This window comes from Rattus norvegicus, chromosome 7, assembly GCF_021556685.1.
Source record: "Rattus norvegicus strain SHRSP/BbbUtx chromosome 7, alternate assembly SHRSP_T2T, whole genome shotgun sequence".
NCBI lineage: Eukaryota > Metazoa > Chordata > Mammalia > Rodentia > Muridae > Rattus > Rattus norvegicus.
Window position 1 is genome coordinate 9,029,288 of NC_141540.1, and position 17,618 is coordinate 9,046,905.

Here is a 17,618-nt window from a genome sequence, read left to right on the forward strand (position 1 = left end):
CATGCACTTTTTAGCTTCATCAATCTTATCTAGTTTTGGTGGCTGTGTGTGTGTGTGTGTGTGTGTGTGTGTGTGTGTGTGTGTGTGTGTGTGTGTGTATATATGTGTGTGTGTATGTATCTGTATCTGTATCTGTATCTGTATCTGTATCTGTATCTGTATATGTATATGTATATGTATATGTATATGTATACGTATATGTACGGGCCACATGCAGGGTAGGCTCTGAATGGCCATTCGTTCAGTTTCAGCTCTAAACTTTGCTTCCATATCTCCTCCTATGGATATTTTTTTTCCCATTTTAAGAAGGAGTGGGAGCATCCGCATTTTGGTCATCCGTTTTCTTGAGCTTCCTGTGGCCTGTGGATTGCACCATGGGTAATCAATCTTTTGGGCTAATAGCCACTTATCAATGAGCACATATAATGTATGTTTTTCTGTGATTGGTACCTCACTCAGGATGATATTTTCCAGTTCATTCCATTTGCCTGTGAATTTCATGAAGTCATTGTTTTTGATAGTTGTGCAATACTCCATTGTGTAGATGTACCATATTTTTTGAATCCATTCATCTGTTGAAAGGCATCTGGGTTCTTTCCACCTTCTGGTTATTATAAATAAGTCTGCCATGAATATAGTGGAGCATGTGTCTTTATTGTATATTGGAGCATCTTTTGGGTATATGCCCAGGAGAGGTCTAGGTGGGTCCTCACGTAGTGGAATGTCTAGTTTTCTGAGGAACCTCCAGTCTTATTTCCAGAGTAGATGTACCAGCTTGCAATCACACCAACAATACATTTCCTATTTTAAAGGGATTAGCATGAATCAGACTTAGAGGAAGGAAAGACTGAAATTTTAAATGTAAGTTTATGGAGGAGATGATACAGATATTGTAAGAACCTTTCCCAAATGAAGAATCTCCAAATAAATCCAATCTAAAGCTTATAATGCTGCCTTGTGAGAAAATTTCAGGGTGGCAGGCCATAGAAATGCTAGCTGAAGAGGCTCCAGTTACAAACCAATATAATTTGACTTGATATTATATTCATATTGTCAAGGATCAATCACTAGGTGAATGTCACTATTCTTAAGAATGCAGATTATATTTGATAATGACACTTTGGAGTGATATAACACAATCAATTGTGTTATATTGTGTTTTATTTTGTAGAGATTGAAATTTAAAATATGTGCATGTGTTAATACATCATACAATGGATGACTATTCAGGATTTTAATGGGCTTCTGCCTTAAGTTCTGAAAAGGATCATTCTGAAATTTCTTATTTAATGGAGATGATGGTTATCTTGAAGATGTTTTTATAGATTGAAGCTGATGGTGTTCCAACATATGTATTCAGAGACTGAATCATTTTTTTAGACATTATGACATAAAGTTTGTTACAAATATATCCTGCAGATTAAACAATTGTAAATATCTAACTGTAGGTATAATATTATTCACCGTGTAAAGGTTATCCTTGTGTTACTCAAATGCTGAATTCTCTCTCATCATATCTTGTTTCAATTCAGACAAAGCATTGTAATGCATATTTGTAGAATCTCCTGTCTTAAGTTTGTGAAAACAATTCTTATCATTTATTCTTTTTCCTATCATAAATACTGATAACCCAATGGTTGGACAAAATAAAGAATGTGATAGAAACTTCTGCAGCCACGGGAAGTTCAGATGAGCCATGAGGAAATGGTGTGAGAAGACAGCATGGAGAAGGACATCTGATGCTAGAACAATATTAAACTTCAAGTATTATGGGGATGGGGATGGTAGAAAATCAGAATAGCTTAGATGTTAATGTAAATCAATAACTGTCCAGATATTGAGGTGAAGCTTGAAATAAATCTTGGTTTGTCTGTGTGGTTCTTGGGGAATAGAGCTGCTAAAACAATTTATAATACAATAATCCATTTACATCTAAATACACTATTAAAGACATGTTCATCAAAAAAGGGGGAATATGTATTCTCCCAGAAATAGATCAAACAATGCTTATTGACTTTACGTATTTTAAATGTCAATGAGACAGGAAGCATATGTGCGGTAAAACACTTGTTTTGAGGAAGCACTGCTGAGTTAAATGAGCCTACATTTGATCACCTCAGAATGTAAGTCAGAAACTGTGTTGCGTTAGGGTATAGGTTTTGTTTTTTTTTTTCCCCCACAGGAGTAGAAAAGTTGTGCATTCCTTCAGAATTAATAAAGATAAAATTTGTCTAGAGAACACCTCCTGAAAATCTTGTCTGTATACATGAAGAATGAAGCTAAGAAAAAACACAGTAGAAAGCATGAATGTTGATCACACTACATTGGAAGAGCTCTGAGAATGCTAAGACATATCACTGTACAGTCAACAAATCTTTTGGCTATAACGTCCTCAGGATTTATTATTACATGTCACCATTTTATACAGTCTATGCAGTCTAAATGGACTTATAAATTTGATACCTTTCAGCTGCTCAAGGAGCAGAGATTCATCTTTAGTGGATATATGCACACTGCACATTTCATACATATGTTAATGGAGATATATATGTTATATTTAAAACTTTATAGATTTTTCAGAGTAAAAGGACAAGACACCAATGATCCAGCCTCACAAAGTGACTCACTAGCTGTTTCATCAAAATTCTGCATCCAGAACAATTTCAAAGTGCTAGCTCAATGGTTCAGCCTTACAAACTGAAAATGATTTGCTTCCATAACAATCATGTGAACAGCTTCACCTTTTTAATCTTGGTTATGTTTTTATTTCTTTCTCCTAGTGATCTGACTTTATCTGCTTGATCCACCCTTGGTTTACATACTACTCAAAAAAATACAGATGGTTTAGAAACATGACCATCTTCATCCCCACCCATTCTAATACCGACTACATATGATTTTCTTTAGCAGAGTAATCACTTTAAAATTAAAGGGGTAAAACGGATACCTCAATTTTGCACACAATTTCATTGGCTTCTCTAGCTACAAAAACTAGATACAGAACATCTTTCTAGATATAAGGTGCATACAAAGTAAACATATATTGATCATGCCTCAGCAAGAAAAACTAGAAATGAAAACTTGAAATGCCAAAAAGAAATGAAAAATGTGTGAGGTAATAAATATATGATTTGATGATTTGTCACCATTTGCTCATATTTAATATCATATCTGTACTAAAAAACATATGCAATACAATTTACCAATTAAAAGCAGAACATGAATAATTCAAATTTTTGGCAATTTTTTACAAGTATATGTGGACATTATTGACATGATTTGTTCAAGTCTGCACTCTTTTCTGAATAGCAGATCCTGTCATGATTTGATCTGTCCATCTCTTCTGTCTTGTTGCTTTAACCTTCATTATCACATTAAGGGAACTGTGAGACAGGTATCTATGTGTCTTTACACGTCCACCTATATTATCAGAGTAAGGAAATTTTGAGACAGGTATTTCTGCCTTCACATGTTCAGGTGTTATCTTTACTGAGTGATACATAGTCATAGTAGAGTATACTCACAAAACAACACTGTGGACTACTTTTTTCCTATGAAATACATGGAGAAGCTAGGGCAGAACCGCTTGCCTAATTTGTACTGTGTGTCTGGTAAGGTGAAAGGGGTGGAATGTTTGATGTGGGGATGTTAAGTGCATGTGCGCCCATGTATGGAAGTCAGAGGAAACCTCCTGGGGAAAGTTCTCACCATGGGTTCTGGGAATCAAACTCAAGTACAATGCTTTCTGGAAACAGGTATGAAATAAACAATAACATTAACCATAGAGGTACATTTAGGAAGGAATTGGAGGAAGATAGTTATTGCAGAGTACAATCTTTCAATCTTTCATGGGAAAGTAGAGGGCAAGGTAGACTAGAGTTAAAGGGCTCCTCAGAAAAAACATCCCGTACAAGAAATAACTGCTGACATAGGAAAATAGTCATAAAAATAGATGAACTAGGGGTTGGGGATTTAGCTCAGTGGTAGAGCGCTTGCCTAGCAAGCACAAGGCCCTGGGTTCGGTCCCCAGCTCCAATAAAAAAGAAAAAAAAATAGATGAACTAGAGTTTCGTTTTTAATGTATGGCTGCAATTTACAATGCAACTTTAAACTTTGTTATTTAAAAAGCCCATAGTCTTTCGCAATACATCCCAGAAGAATTCTTTCACCTGCCGATTTCTTAGTGTATAAATGAAGGGGTTCAGAAGAGGGGCAATTGAAGTATACAGCAAAGCTACATTTTTAGACATGGTCACTCTCTCCCTTGCAGATGGTTTAATATACATGAAGATGCAACTACCATACATTGTAGAGACAACAATCATGTGGGAAGTGCAGGTGGAGAAGGCTTTGGTTCTTTGCTGTGCAGAAGGGAAATTCATAGTAGTCTTAATGATGAAAGAGTAAGAGAGACTTACTAGTACCAGTGTAACTACGAGTGTCACCACTGCTAAGACAAAGAACATCATTTCTAGGACATGAGTGTCTGTGCAGGAGATCTGCAAAATAGGAGAAGTTTCACACATAAAATGATCAATTACCCTGGAATCACAGAAATCCAGCTTTAGACCCATTGCCACTGGGGGAAAGATGATCAAGAACCCAGTCACCCAGGAGCTGAGGACAAGTTGATGACACACTCTGCTGTTCATGATGATAGGGTAATGTAATGGTCTGCAGATGGCAACGTATCGATCATAGGACATGGCAGCCAAGAGATAAAATTCTGTAACTCCCAGCAAAAGATAGAAAAACAACTGAGATGCACAACTATTATAGGAAATAGTTTTGTCTCCAGTCACAATGGTTGTCAAGAATCTGGGAATACACACGGTTGTGAACATGATTTCCAGAAAGGAGAAATTACGAGGAAAGAAATACATTGGAGTTTTAAGGCAAGGATCCAGCAGAGTGAGGAGCACAATGACTAAGTTCCCCAAGAGGCTGGCCATGTAATTGAGAAAGAGAAACAGAAAAACCACAATTTGCAATCCAGGGTCATCTGTCAATCCCAAAAGAATGAAGTCAAGTTCCATTGACTGATTTTTCATCCTCATCTGTGAGCCTTAGCAAACAAACATAGGAAACTAAAAACAAAATATTTCTGTGCATTAGAATTTATATACCTACACTAAAGCAGAAAGGGGGATATGTCATAAAATCCATTTTCAAGTGTTTTCTAGCCTTAAATTTCAGGTGACACATAATTAGATGCCATAGGTCAATTAAAAACTTGTCCTAGTCTGTTTATTGGAAACATTCTTCAAGTAGTCCCCATATCTCCCCCCAAAAAACAGATAGTGTTTTTTCATTAATTTGCATGAATGCTAATTAACATGTTTACTTCCAAATGGCCCCTACTATCATGCAGGCGAGAAGCTTCTGATCCCTTTCTTCTGCTTGGGCCTCTGAAATAGCGGGGATTATAGACTTGTCCCACTGGTTCTTGCTTATTTATGGACTCTTAAAAACACTTTCTTTTTGAAATTATAGTTTAATTACAGTGTTTCCTCCGTCCATTTACTCTCTCTAAATTTACTATGTACTCTGCACTCTTGCTATCTTTCAAATTCATAGGCTCTTTTTTCATAAATACATGTATATACATGTATTCTTTTTTTTTTATTAACTTGAGTGTTTCTTATTTACATTTCGAGTGTTATTCCCTTTCCCGGTTTCCAGGCAAACATCCCCCTAATCCCTCCCCCTCCCCTTCTTTATGGGTGTTCCCCTCCCCACCCTCCCCCCATTACTGCCCTCCCCCCAACAATCACATTCACTGGGGGTTCAGTCTTAGCAGGACCAAGGGCTTCCCCTTCCACTGGTGATCTTACTAGAATATTCATTACTACCTATGAGGTCAGAGTCCAGGGTCAGTCCATGTATAGTCTATAGGTAGTGGCTTAGTCCCTGGAAGCTCTGGTTGATTGGCATTGTTGTTCATAAGGGGTATCGAGCTCCTTCAAGCTCTTCGAGTTCTTTCTCTGATTCCTTCAACAGGGGTCCCGTTCTCAGTTCAGTGGTTTGCTGCTGGCATTCGCCCCTGTATTTGCTGTATTCTGGCTGTGTCTCTCAGGAGCGATATACATCCGGCTCCTGTCGGCCTGCACTTCTTTGCTGCATTCATCTTGTCTAATTGGATGGCTGTATATGTATGGGCCACATGTGGGGCAGGCTCTGAATGGTGTTCCTTCTGTGTCTGTTTTAATCTTTGCCTCTCCCTTCCCTGCCAAGGGTATTCTTGTTCCCCTTTTAAAGAAGGAGTGAAGCATTCACATTTTGATCATCTGTCTTGAGTTTCATTTGTTCTAGGCATCTAGGGTAATTCAAGCATTTGGGCTAATAACCACTTATCAGTGAGTGCATACCATGTATGTCTTTCTGTGTTTAGGTTAGCTCACGCGGGATGATATTTTCCAGTTCCAACCATTTGCCTACGAATTTCATAAAGTCGTTGTTTTTGATAGCTGAGTAATATTCCATTGTGTAGATGTACCACATTTTCTGTATCCATTCCTCTGTTGAAGGGCATCTGGGTTCTTTCCAGCTTCTGACTATTATAAATAAGGCTGCAATGAACATAGTGGAGCATATACATGTATTCTTAATACATTAACTACAACCTGCTTAGTCTTTATAGTGTTACTTGTGTATGGTTTCAGGGGTGACAGTTGGTGTTGAATAACCAGTTGGTGTTCTCTTGCCTTTAATCTACTAGCATGCCTTCTTTCCTATATTTATTCCTTTTTCATTTATCTCATCAATATTGCTTTCCTTTCCATATACTAACTTTAAAAAATAATTTTGTGGAAAAACAATGCTACAAACATAATAGAATTTTACAAAAATCAGTATTAGTGATTAATTTTAAGATTGACTTCTTACGATATTCAGGTTTTAGTTACTAAGTACTTACAAGATTTCTTCAAGTGTACACATTTAATGTTTTCCTATTATCCATAATGCATATTTTGAAAGATGACTAGATAGTATCCATTACTGATTGATGTAGGCTTAGCAGACTTAGAAATATGGTATCACCAAATGGCAATAATTACTTATTAAGCATTTTCACATTATTTTATAAAACAGTCAAGGAAAAATAATTATAGACATAATAGCATAAAAATATTCATTTGTTAAATATAATCTCAAAATACCTACCACTCAGAATATTTTATAAAACATAAAAAATTAAGTACTCCAAACACAACTACCTTAATTGGACTTATTTAGTTTCACATTGTAAAATTAATTTAAAATTACCACAGACTCACTTTTTTGTGTACATTAACCATTCTGCTTTGTTAACGATAATTTCAGTTTGTGTGACTATTTTTGTCACACAAGGCACAATACATAATATACGTCCATAAAGAATGTCCACATTCCTTCAAACTCACATTTACTATGGATTGTTGTGATTATGGTGATAATTTTATCATAAGCCATCTGATAGGCTGAATTTTGTAAAATTTAGCCTTTCAGTGTTGAGATTGCTGTCTCTCGAGTGCTACAATTAGATGTCATTCTATATCCAAAAGCATCAGGATTAATAAGAATATGAACTCATTGCTGCAATATACACAGCTCTTAGATCAAAGAGATGCTTCATAGCCAACACTGTACTTAAAAATGTACTACTTTCGCTGTCTCTTACTTCCAATTAACTCAGGGGATCTACTGAATTTACCGCATACTCCTCTAGGGATCCCTGCTCCAATGTACTCATTAATAGTAATAAAAAAAGTACCAAGGTCTATCACAACTTTAGGAAATCATCCCAGAGGAGTGTCACAAATGACTTAGAAAAGTCAAGAAAATGCTTTTCAGAAACATAAACAGTTCACTGTAGTTGCAACATAGTTCAAAAATTAGTCCCATGTTGGGTTTTATTTTTTTATAAGCTATGCTTATATGCATTATCTTCTTATTTTGTTGGGTGTTTTTGTTTTTTTGTTTTACATTGGTGTAATCTTTTTTATTTTTTGTTTTTGCTCTGTGTCTTTGGTATCCCAGCTTCCTAATCATCAATAAGAGCTGTGTAACTAGGATTAGAAAGATTGTTGTATGATTAAGAGTACTGACTTTCTTATACAAGACCTGAATTTGAATCCTAACACCCATATGACATCACAACAGCATGCAACTCCAGTCCCAGTAAATATAATGCCTTCTTCTGGTCTCCATAAGCAGAGCACATGTGTGGTATACAGACACGCATGCAGACAGAACACTCATACACAGAAAATAAAAGAATGTTTTGAAAAATAAAAAAGAGCAATGTGAAGTTGACCTCAAAGTTTTTTTTCAATATTTTGAAATTATCAAGTATTATATTATTATACTTATATAATTCTCTTAAACTTGAGTTTTGTTTGTGATATAAATCAAGTATGTATTAACTTATATCTTTGTGGATATCCACATTTACAACTCCAAGGATCACTGAAGTAATAATCTATGGGCAAAACCATAAATATCCAGTGGAAAAAAGTTTAAAAGGTGCATTGCATTCATTTAACAAACCAATAGCAGTTACTTTCTCTCTGGTGCCTGTGACTTCTTCTGCAATGATATTTTTTCTGAGTTCACAGTATCGGTTTCAAAGCGTGCCCTCTGTCTTCCTCATTGAGTGATTACTAAACGCAACAATAGATTGGTTGTACACATAATAATCCATGCCAATTTTGGTATAGTTATTACACCTTGCTTGGCATACAGGGTCAATGGCTGAAGCTTTGCTTTCCTTTCTGCTTTCATTTGGATGTTCATAGTATAACTTCTAGTTGTACAGATTAGGCATGGCCATATAGGTCTTGCTCTTGATATTTATATCTACAAAGCCTTAGTTTCTAATAGTATTTCTATTGTCTGCCCCTATTACCAAGAAAGTGAGAAAATCTGGAAAATGGTGCTCAGAACAAGTTTTGTGGGAAAAATTTCAACATCCTCTAAGAGTTAACCTGTGCTGGAATGGTAGCAGCTTCCATATTCATCCTAGCAACTGCAACACTATGTTTTACTATTTTTTGTTTCATTTTAATTGTTTCTTTCTTTATTTCATTTAGTTAGCTTTGGAGTCTGTATATGTATGTGTGTATCCAAAAGATAAGTGAGTGCTTCGAAACCAAATATAGACATCGGAGGACAACTCGTGGATGTCAATATTTTCTTGCTACCTATGAGACTCAAGGGCTGAACTCAATTCATCAGGCCTTCACACAATTAACTCTACTTACTGGACAATGTTGCTGGTTCCACCACTATTTTAAAGTCAAAAAGGTATGACACCATAGCGTTACTCTCTTCCAAGATCCTACGTGGGTGATCATTTATGGGGGGAAAGCAAAAGATTAACTATTGTAACTGTGTTTACAGAGGCACAGAATTGGCTGTTAAATATTGTTAGGGAAAAACAATGAAAGAAGACAAAAATATGCATCATGTAAGTAAGATCAAAATACAACAAAATTTAACTTAAAATGGATAAAAAACTTTCTATGATCATAGATTAGTAGAACTGATGTTGTTGATGTAGTTACATTGCCTAAAGCAGTCTACTGATCAATACAATTCCCTTCATAATCCAAATGACAGTCTTTGCAGAACTTGAAAAAAATCAAATAAATCTGTACTCCCAAATGAAACATAAAAGAAATCTGAGGGATCTAGCTGTCATCAATTGTTCTATTATATATATATATATATATATATATATATATATATATGTATATATATGTATATGTATATATACATGTGTGTGTATGTGTGTGTGATTTTTCTTGACATGCATATATATATATATACATATATATTTATACATATATATGCAATTGCATTTAGGATTATAATAAATGTAGTTCTTGCCTCCAAGGTTCTAGTGATAGACATTTGCATAGTGTCCCATCTTTTGTTAAAAGAAGGAAATGTATTTTGTGTATTCCTATAGTTTTGCAAATGTGGACATAATTACATAAGTCATTCTACATACAGGATTTCTAGGCTAGGACTATTCACATCGTAAATGCTGATGGCTTCTATTCATACAAACTATCTGTCTCATATCTGTTCCACTATTCTGGTTAACATATACTGTTCTTCAAATCCGGATTGATTTAAAGAAGAACAATTTGCCAGTCATTGTTTTCCAGTTATAATGGAAATTAAGAGGACATCTTGATTTAAAGGACACCCACACATGTAATTTTATACAGATTGCTCATATTTTTTATAAAAAAGGTAAACTAGAATATAAAAGGAAGGACCGTGCAACATGGGATATGAAGTGAAAGAAGACTCACTTGGGAAATGGTAGCGAAGAAAGGGACTAAAGGATAGTGGGGGAATGAGATGAGAATTGGAGGGTAAGAATGAGAATCAAGAATAATGACCTATGTATTCATAAACTTCCATTATGAAACCAATTACTTGTGTAATATACAAAATTAAAAATTTCACAATAATTTACAGACATATCACTTACTATTAAATAAGACAAAAGCAATTGATAAACAAATAAAATAAATTATAAAATATACACAGTATCTCTTCTGGAGAATAGCCCTCCCACTCTTATGATCAAAGGGCCAGCTCTCCTGCCTGCTATAAACAGTAATAGATGAGGCAGAGGTGTGCCACAGCCCAGCAGACAAGAGGCAGGACCAGCTCTCCCACACTCATACATTTAGTTTAGTTGTCACACACTACCCAGCCATTGGGATCAGTTCTACTGTTCTACCCAGTTAAGTTCACGGAATGCTCTCCCACTCTCATGACCCATGACTCTCCTGTCAGCCTTTGGTGGTGACAACAGAAGTAGGGGTAGGGGATCCCTCTCATACTCGTGCAGACAAGCTTGCTCAACCACAACCCCCACATCAAGTCCCAGCTGCACTGTGCATTCCAAATGAGGTGCAGGGCCTGCTTCCCCAAGTGCTGCAGCAGGTCAGGGGCAGGGACAGCTCTCCATTCTGATAACCCAGGGAACAGCTCTTCTTCCTGTCAAAGGTGGCAACTGGAAATAGGCTTAGGAAGGTATTTTTTCCCTGGTCCACACCACTGCCCAGATGAGTGGTAGGAACAGCTCCCCCATACTCCTATCCCCAGAGGCTGGCTCACCTGCAACTCCCAGGGCTCTCCTGAGTTCAGCAGCTGGCTAGGGGTAAGGCCAGCTTTCCCACAATGCTTAGATGAAGGGTGGGACCAGTTCTGTATAGTCCTCATATTAACATTTCCCCAGGAGGCAGGCCAAACCAGGGGTATCTGCCTGGCCCTTGATGGTAACAGATCTGTACTGCTTCCAGGCCAAAGACCCAGATGTGGCAGCCCAGGCTAGGACCCCACCATGGTCCCAGGTACCATAACTGTCTACTCACATCAAAGTGTTCCTCACTACCCTTGAGTCTCCAGATCTACCCATCTTCATACCATTCCCTTCTGTTTCTCTTTTATTTCTCCATCACTTACTTGCTTCTCTTCGTGGTCCCTGGAGTCTCTGAGTGTCTGAAGTCATCTCAGGAGTGGACTCAGGGTGCATTATGGCATCTTGCCGGAGCCATCTTGGGCATGATCTGAACCCCACCAACCACAGCTCCAGTAGTGGCCAACTGGTGGTCTGTCTCAAGCTAGCTTCTGGTCCAGGCCCCATGGCACCAGTCTGATGGTCATATCAGGCTTGCTCCTCACCTGGCCATCCCATGTGAGCACATGCAAGGGTCCTTGTTCTTGGACTCACTGCCACCGGGGCTCATAGTCTCAAGTTCAGTTTATCTAGCCTCTAGCTTGCTCTTGGTCCTGGGAACTGTCTGGGCCTACCTGGCACCAACCTGGTGGTCATCTGAGGCTAACTCCTTGTCCAAGCTTCCCGGTGCTGAATTGATACTCTCAGGCTTGCTTTTGTCCAGGGAATGTTAAGTTATTAATCATTCAGATGTTCATAGATCAGACACTGAGTGTAGAAATAGCCTTTTCCTCTCTGTCATTTACATGTGACACAGCAGCTTCACCTGCAACACTTCGAGAAGCAGGCAGAAAATATCAAACTTTTAAAATGTATAATATTCTAAACTCATACTTTTTGTCATCTTGACAGATTCCATCTGCCATGTCTACACACACATGCACACACACACACACACACGCACACACACACACACACAGAGAGAGAGAGAGAGAGAGAGAGAGAGAGAGAGAGAGAGAGAGAGGGAGAAAGAGAGAGAAACTATAGACAAAGTGTCACAAAGGCTACAGCATAAACCATTAATTGGCTAATTTAAAACATAAAGAAAATAGAAGTTCACTGGGAACTTTAAAACCATTTTATGTGTCCCTCTATGCTACTATAGCTATTATGTATTCACTTTTATAAGTATGTGTTAGTTTAAAATTTTAATTTTTTAATTAAAATATTCTATTTAATGTTTTGTGTTTTTAAATTAGAACACCAGTAATTCATTTCATAATTATATTTTATACATAATTTGCATTTTTAATCTTCCTTCCTACTTCTCTCCAAACTGACTCCAACCTGTACCCTTTCTTCCCAACATGGTCTCTTCCTTTTATGTTATATATAGTGTTACATCTTCTATGTTTTTAAATCCTCTTTTCTAGCTTTGAGTTATATGGCCTACACTCAATCACAGCCTCATATGAATATACATATGAATGTACATATGAATATATGTACCCTAGACATCTGCAAACATATAAAAATTAAAATTGAATGTGCCTAAAATATTCATTTTTTTTAAATTTTCTGAGTCTAAGTTACTTTACCCAATATATAATTTTCAGATCAAGTTAACTTCCTACAAATTTTACCATTTAATTTCTTGTTTATGGCTAAATAAAATTTCATTTGATGATTGTTCCACACATTAATCTGTTGTTGAACAACTAAGGTGGTCCCGTTTTCTTGGTATTGTGAATTGAGCAAATGCAACACGAATGCTCAAGTACCTCTGTGGTAGTATTTTGAGTCCTTTGGGTATATGCTTATGAATGGGTCACGTGCAAGTTTTAATTTTAGCTTTTCAGAGAGCTCCATATTGATTTCCATAATGGATGTAACATGTTATACTCTCACTGGGAGCAAATAAAGTTTTATGATATGTAAGGATACTAAAATGCTTTCATTTGTTTATTTTTTCTGTGCCTTTGAGATGTACAGATGAATAGAATTAAAATTCTACTCTTAACAAAGCATCCTTTGCAGTATAGTTCATTTGGTTTCAAAAAATCCCCCAGATAATTAAGAATAAATTATGTCCCGAGTGTACAGTCCATGTGATTTCTAGGAAAGCTAAGTTTGGCGGAAGGGAAAGTGAGTTTATTGTATGATCTCATTAGCTTACAATGTTTTTATCTTCCTATACTGAGTGATATCTGAACAGGTATGTCATGACTGCAGCACATCTCCTGAATTAACTTCTACTTGCCTCCTTCCTTTCTTCAATCTAGTCTCTCAGGAATTTATAGTGAACAGAAGGTAACGTTGTCTTATACTTATGTAATACTCATTCTTTGACTTCTGCAGGGAACTTTAAAATGTCACACTATACCTTTCCCTAGAAATTAAAGAATTATGGTGATTCAAGTCAGAACATTTTACAGTGCAGTTCCTAGTCATAATACTGTTCATATGGAAGGATCAACAATATTGTATAGAGAGGCAAGCATATCTCTATGAATTCCAGGTCAATCTGGTCTACATAGTGTGTTCCAGGCCAATCAAAGGTACATAGCAAAATATTCCCATTATACAAATATATGTTCATGAATGCCAAAAAAGCAAATCCCAAAAATTATTCTGAAGAATATAATAAAATATATTTGGTATTTTGGGAAATTTTGAGATTACATTTCAATGGGAATTATACATTTCTTATGTACAGCTATACAATATAAGAAAAGAATGTTGTGTATTTTAAATAAATTCATGTTGTCTGTTTTTTCAAATGCTATAATTAAAAAGTATTGGAGAACTCCTCCAATTACCATTTTAACATTTATTCTTAGTATAAGCACATTTAATATAGTTTGACAATTCCTCAAACAATAATAAGTAGACTTTTGCCTTGAATGTTTAATTATAAATTAATGACAAATATGTATACTGCAAAAAGTACATCAGTAATTATCAAAACATTATATGGAAAAGGGGAAATGTCCATTATAACTTTTAAGAATTATCTCTTTCCAAGATATCCTGATATAACAAGCATATCCTGTTATAGACAGAGAAAAATATCACAAAAAATGAAGAACTTAGGCAACAGACATTATGTTGTTTACTGGATATTAGTTTTTAAACAGGTCAGCTAGTTTAAACATGTACATTATAAGTTCAGTAATGTAAATCTAACAATTTTTACATTTAATCTGGATAGACTTCAACGAGGAAAGCATGCTTTATTTCCATACAAAAGAAAAAAACTTCCTTGTCAATTCCTTTTAGTTCTCAAAAAAGTAAGGGTAAAAACACTAAGCAAATATTTAAAAGTTCATTTTCATTAAACTATTTCATATGATAATCATATAAATGTATTGTTTATTTTATTTCTATCTTCTAGATATTTTATTAATATTATCTTATCATAACCAACATAATGATAATCCTACATCTCTCTGGTTGCAAGCACACAAGTACTTGTAGTTATACATAAAAATGATTTTTCTAAGAGTGAAAATTTTTACAATATTATGCATTGTATATTAGTTCATTGAATTCTTTCAATAAATCTTGTAAGTTTCAAATAGCATCAGAATTTACTTTAAATATCACATATTTCAGTTATAAAAGCAGATAGTGTCAGAAACTAGAAATTAATACGTGTGCTTTTCAGGCAGCTATTTCATGACAGTGTTCAAATTACAGGTAAAGTTAATAATTACCATGGAGCAATCTGTCTTTCACGGTTGCATTGCTCTCATAGAAATTTTGGGTGTAAGCGAAGGTTTCATATGTAAACACTAATAAGGGAATTTTAAACACTGATCCATAAGTATATTTCGCTTTTTAACATAGTATATGGTCTCTGTTTCAATAGTAATGAACAAGTATTGGCTTTGAAGATAAATTAATGACATCTATATGTATTTATGAAGGAAGACAATACTGATTATCAAAGTGTTAGTTGAAATTTGGCAAAATTCTTACAAGAAATTTTGAGATGGTAATATCAAAATATAGAGATTTCAATTCTGCACCATTAAATAAAATGTTCGATCTCTTTGTCATAAATATGTTTTGTCAGAAGAGAAAAAATTATGAAAGACTACACTATAATTACAGAGTTTGTGCTCTTGGTAATATCAGACAACAGAGAGCTTCAGGTAGCAATCTTCATCTTTTTATTCATAACTTACACAGTAAGCATCATTGGAAACCTAACCATCATCATCCTCACATTGCTGGACTCTCACTTAAAGACTCCTATGTATTATTTCCTTCATAATTTCTCCTTTTTAAAAGTTATGTTCACAGTGTTCCATTCCCAGAGTTTGGCATCAATAATTAATAAAGTTAAAACCATTTCCTATAATAATTGTTTGGCTCAGTTATTTTTCTTCATCTTCATGGGGGGGTGACAGAATTTTTTCTTCTCCAGTTAAAATCAAATCACTATGTTGCCATTTGCAAGCCACTTCACTACACCCTCATCATGAATCAGAAAGCCTGCACCCTTCTTGTCCTCACCTCATGGCTAGCAGAATTCTTGACCATCTTCCCACCACTTATCCTGGTCCTAAAGTTGGATTTCTGTGCTTCCAATGTCATTGACCATTTCTGCTGTGACTATTTTCCCCTTTTACAACTGTCTTGCTCAGACACCTGGCTCCTAGAAGTGACTGGTTTCTATGTTGCTCTGGTTACTCTACTGTCCACGATGGCATTGGTGATTTTATCTTACATGTGCATTTTCAGGACTATTTTAAGAATTCCATCAGCCAGTCAGAGAAAAAAGGCTTTCTCCACCTGTTCCTTTCACAAGATTGTCATCTCCATGTCTTAAGGAAGCTGTGTATTTATGTATGTGAAGCCATCAGCAAATGAAAGAGCATCACTGACCAAAACAGTGGCTATTTTCAGGACTTCAGTTGCTCCCATGTTGAACCCTTTCATTTATACCTTGAGAAACCAGCAAGTAAAACAAGTTTTTAAAGAATTGGTTCATAAGGTAGGTTTTTTCCAGGAACAAATGGAAAAAAATGTGCTCATGTGAAGAGATGTCATTGTAAATATTTGATAAAATTTAATGGAAATTTAATTCCTTTATATATTTTACTGATATTATAGAATCTATCTCAATGCTCTCTCACCATGTAACTCTTGTGCTTCCTCTTTGTAGCCCAGGCTTGGCTGAGGCACTATTTCTTAAACCTCATTCTCCAAAGTAGCTTGGATCACAGCCATGACCACACATTTCAATCTGGCTAAAAAACATGTGGGTAAATTGTTAGCCCTGAAAACATACATACAAGTGACATACTATGGAATTAACAGGTTTTATTTAGGAATACACACACACACACACACACACACACACACACTCTTAAAAAGGGGGCCATGAATTTGAAAGAGAATAGAGAGTATGTGGGAAGTTTGGAGGCAGAAAACAGAAGGGAGAAGTGTGCTTATGTTATAATCCCAAATTTAAAAAAAACTAAAAATCTGAAGTATGAATAAAATTCTCAATGGAAAACTAGTTACTATAGAATTTAAATTATTTTGTTGATTATTCTTAATAAAACAACTTTATATTTTGATTTTATAGAGATATCACTGCCTTAACAAACATAAATTTTCTCCTATGTGTCACAAATGAAACAGTTTGTACATGGACTGAGTTACATATCTGCAGTAAACTTTTTTTCTCTCTATGTACAGTATTCAAATAATTCTTCACTTACTGAGTGTACAAATGTTACTATCTACTAACAAACAATTTGAGTTTCATAATATTTTTATTTCCTAGATTTTCTGAAATTCTAGGTCTTGTTTCTGTATCTTCCATGTTTATGTGTATGTTTGCCATTATTGTTATTGTGTGGCACATACCATGGTATATTAGTGAGGTCAGAGTACAATTTTAAGGAGTCAGTTTTTGCTCTGCACAACTCCAACTCTTATCTTCAATATTGTGGTAGGTACACAGGGAACATTGCTGTGTAGCACCAGATTCATCTTTTGATGTGAATCACAGAGGTCCACATTAAATTGCCAGTGTTGCATCATTAAGGCTTTTAGACACTGGGATAACTACCTGACCCAGTAATCTCCATTTTAGTGTTTTATTTGTTTTGTTATTTTATAATCTCACACATGTATAGAGCACAATCTTATTATACACAGTGCTTCTATCTTTGATTACTGCCATATCCTTATCAACACACATGATCATTACCAGTCTGTTTTCAAGATTTATGATGTTTAGGTTTGACTGATTACCCATTTAGTTTAGCCATAATCATGTATGTGACAATTATATTCGAAGTATCACTAATCAAATCAATATTACATTACTAATATTTGACCTGAACTTCAGTTCTAGATATTCTAATATTTTAAAAATTCTGTATTATGCTATGTGCATATGGCAAGATTGCATAGT

The 17,618-nt window shown here is 35.5% G+C and overlaps 1 protein-coding gene and 2 pseudogenes across 2 annotated transcripts; 1 reads left to right on the top strand and 2 right to left on the bottom strand.

Annotated features, from left to right (window-relative positions):
- Positions 1-4,106: 4,106 nt before the first annotated feature.
- Positions 4,107-5,485, bottom strand: Or6c6h (olfactory receptor family 6 subfamily C member 6H). 2 transcript variants are annotated; one of them, XM_087556885.1, is made up of 2 exons: positions 5,475-5,485; positions 4,107-5,052 (listed from the first exon to the last, which is right to left on the bottom strand). In XM_087556885.1, the coding sequence occupies exon 2, from the start codon at positions 5,049-5,051 to the stop codon at positions 4,107-4,109; it is 945 nt and encodes a 314-aa protein (XP_087413011.1). In that variant the 5' UTR covers position 5,052; positions 5,475-5,485.
- Positions 5,486-11,908: 6,423 nt separating this feature from the next.
- LOC120094003 (small nucleolar RNA SNORA17) lies at positions 11,909-12,030 on the bottom strand (annotated as a pseudogene).
- Or6c3e-ps1 (olfactory receptor family 6 subfamily C member 3E, pseudogene 1) lies at positions 15,274-16,229 on the top strand (annotated as a pseudogene).

Bases quoted from the DNA above. Each gene is read 5' to 3' on its own strand.
- Or6c6h (XM_087556885.1), bottom strand. From the start codon at position 5,051: ATGAAAAATCAGTCAATGGAACTTGACTTCATTCTTTTGGGATTGACA.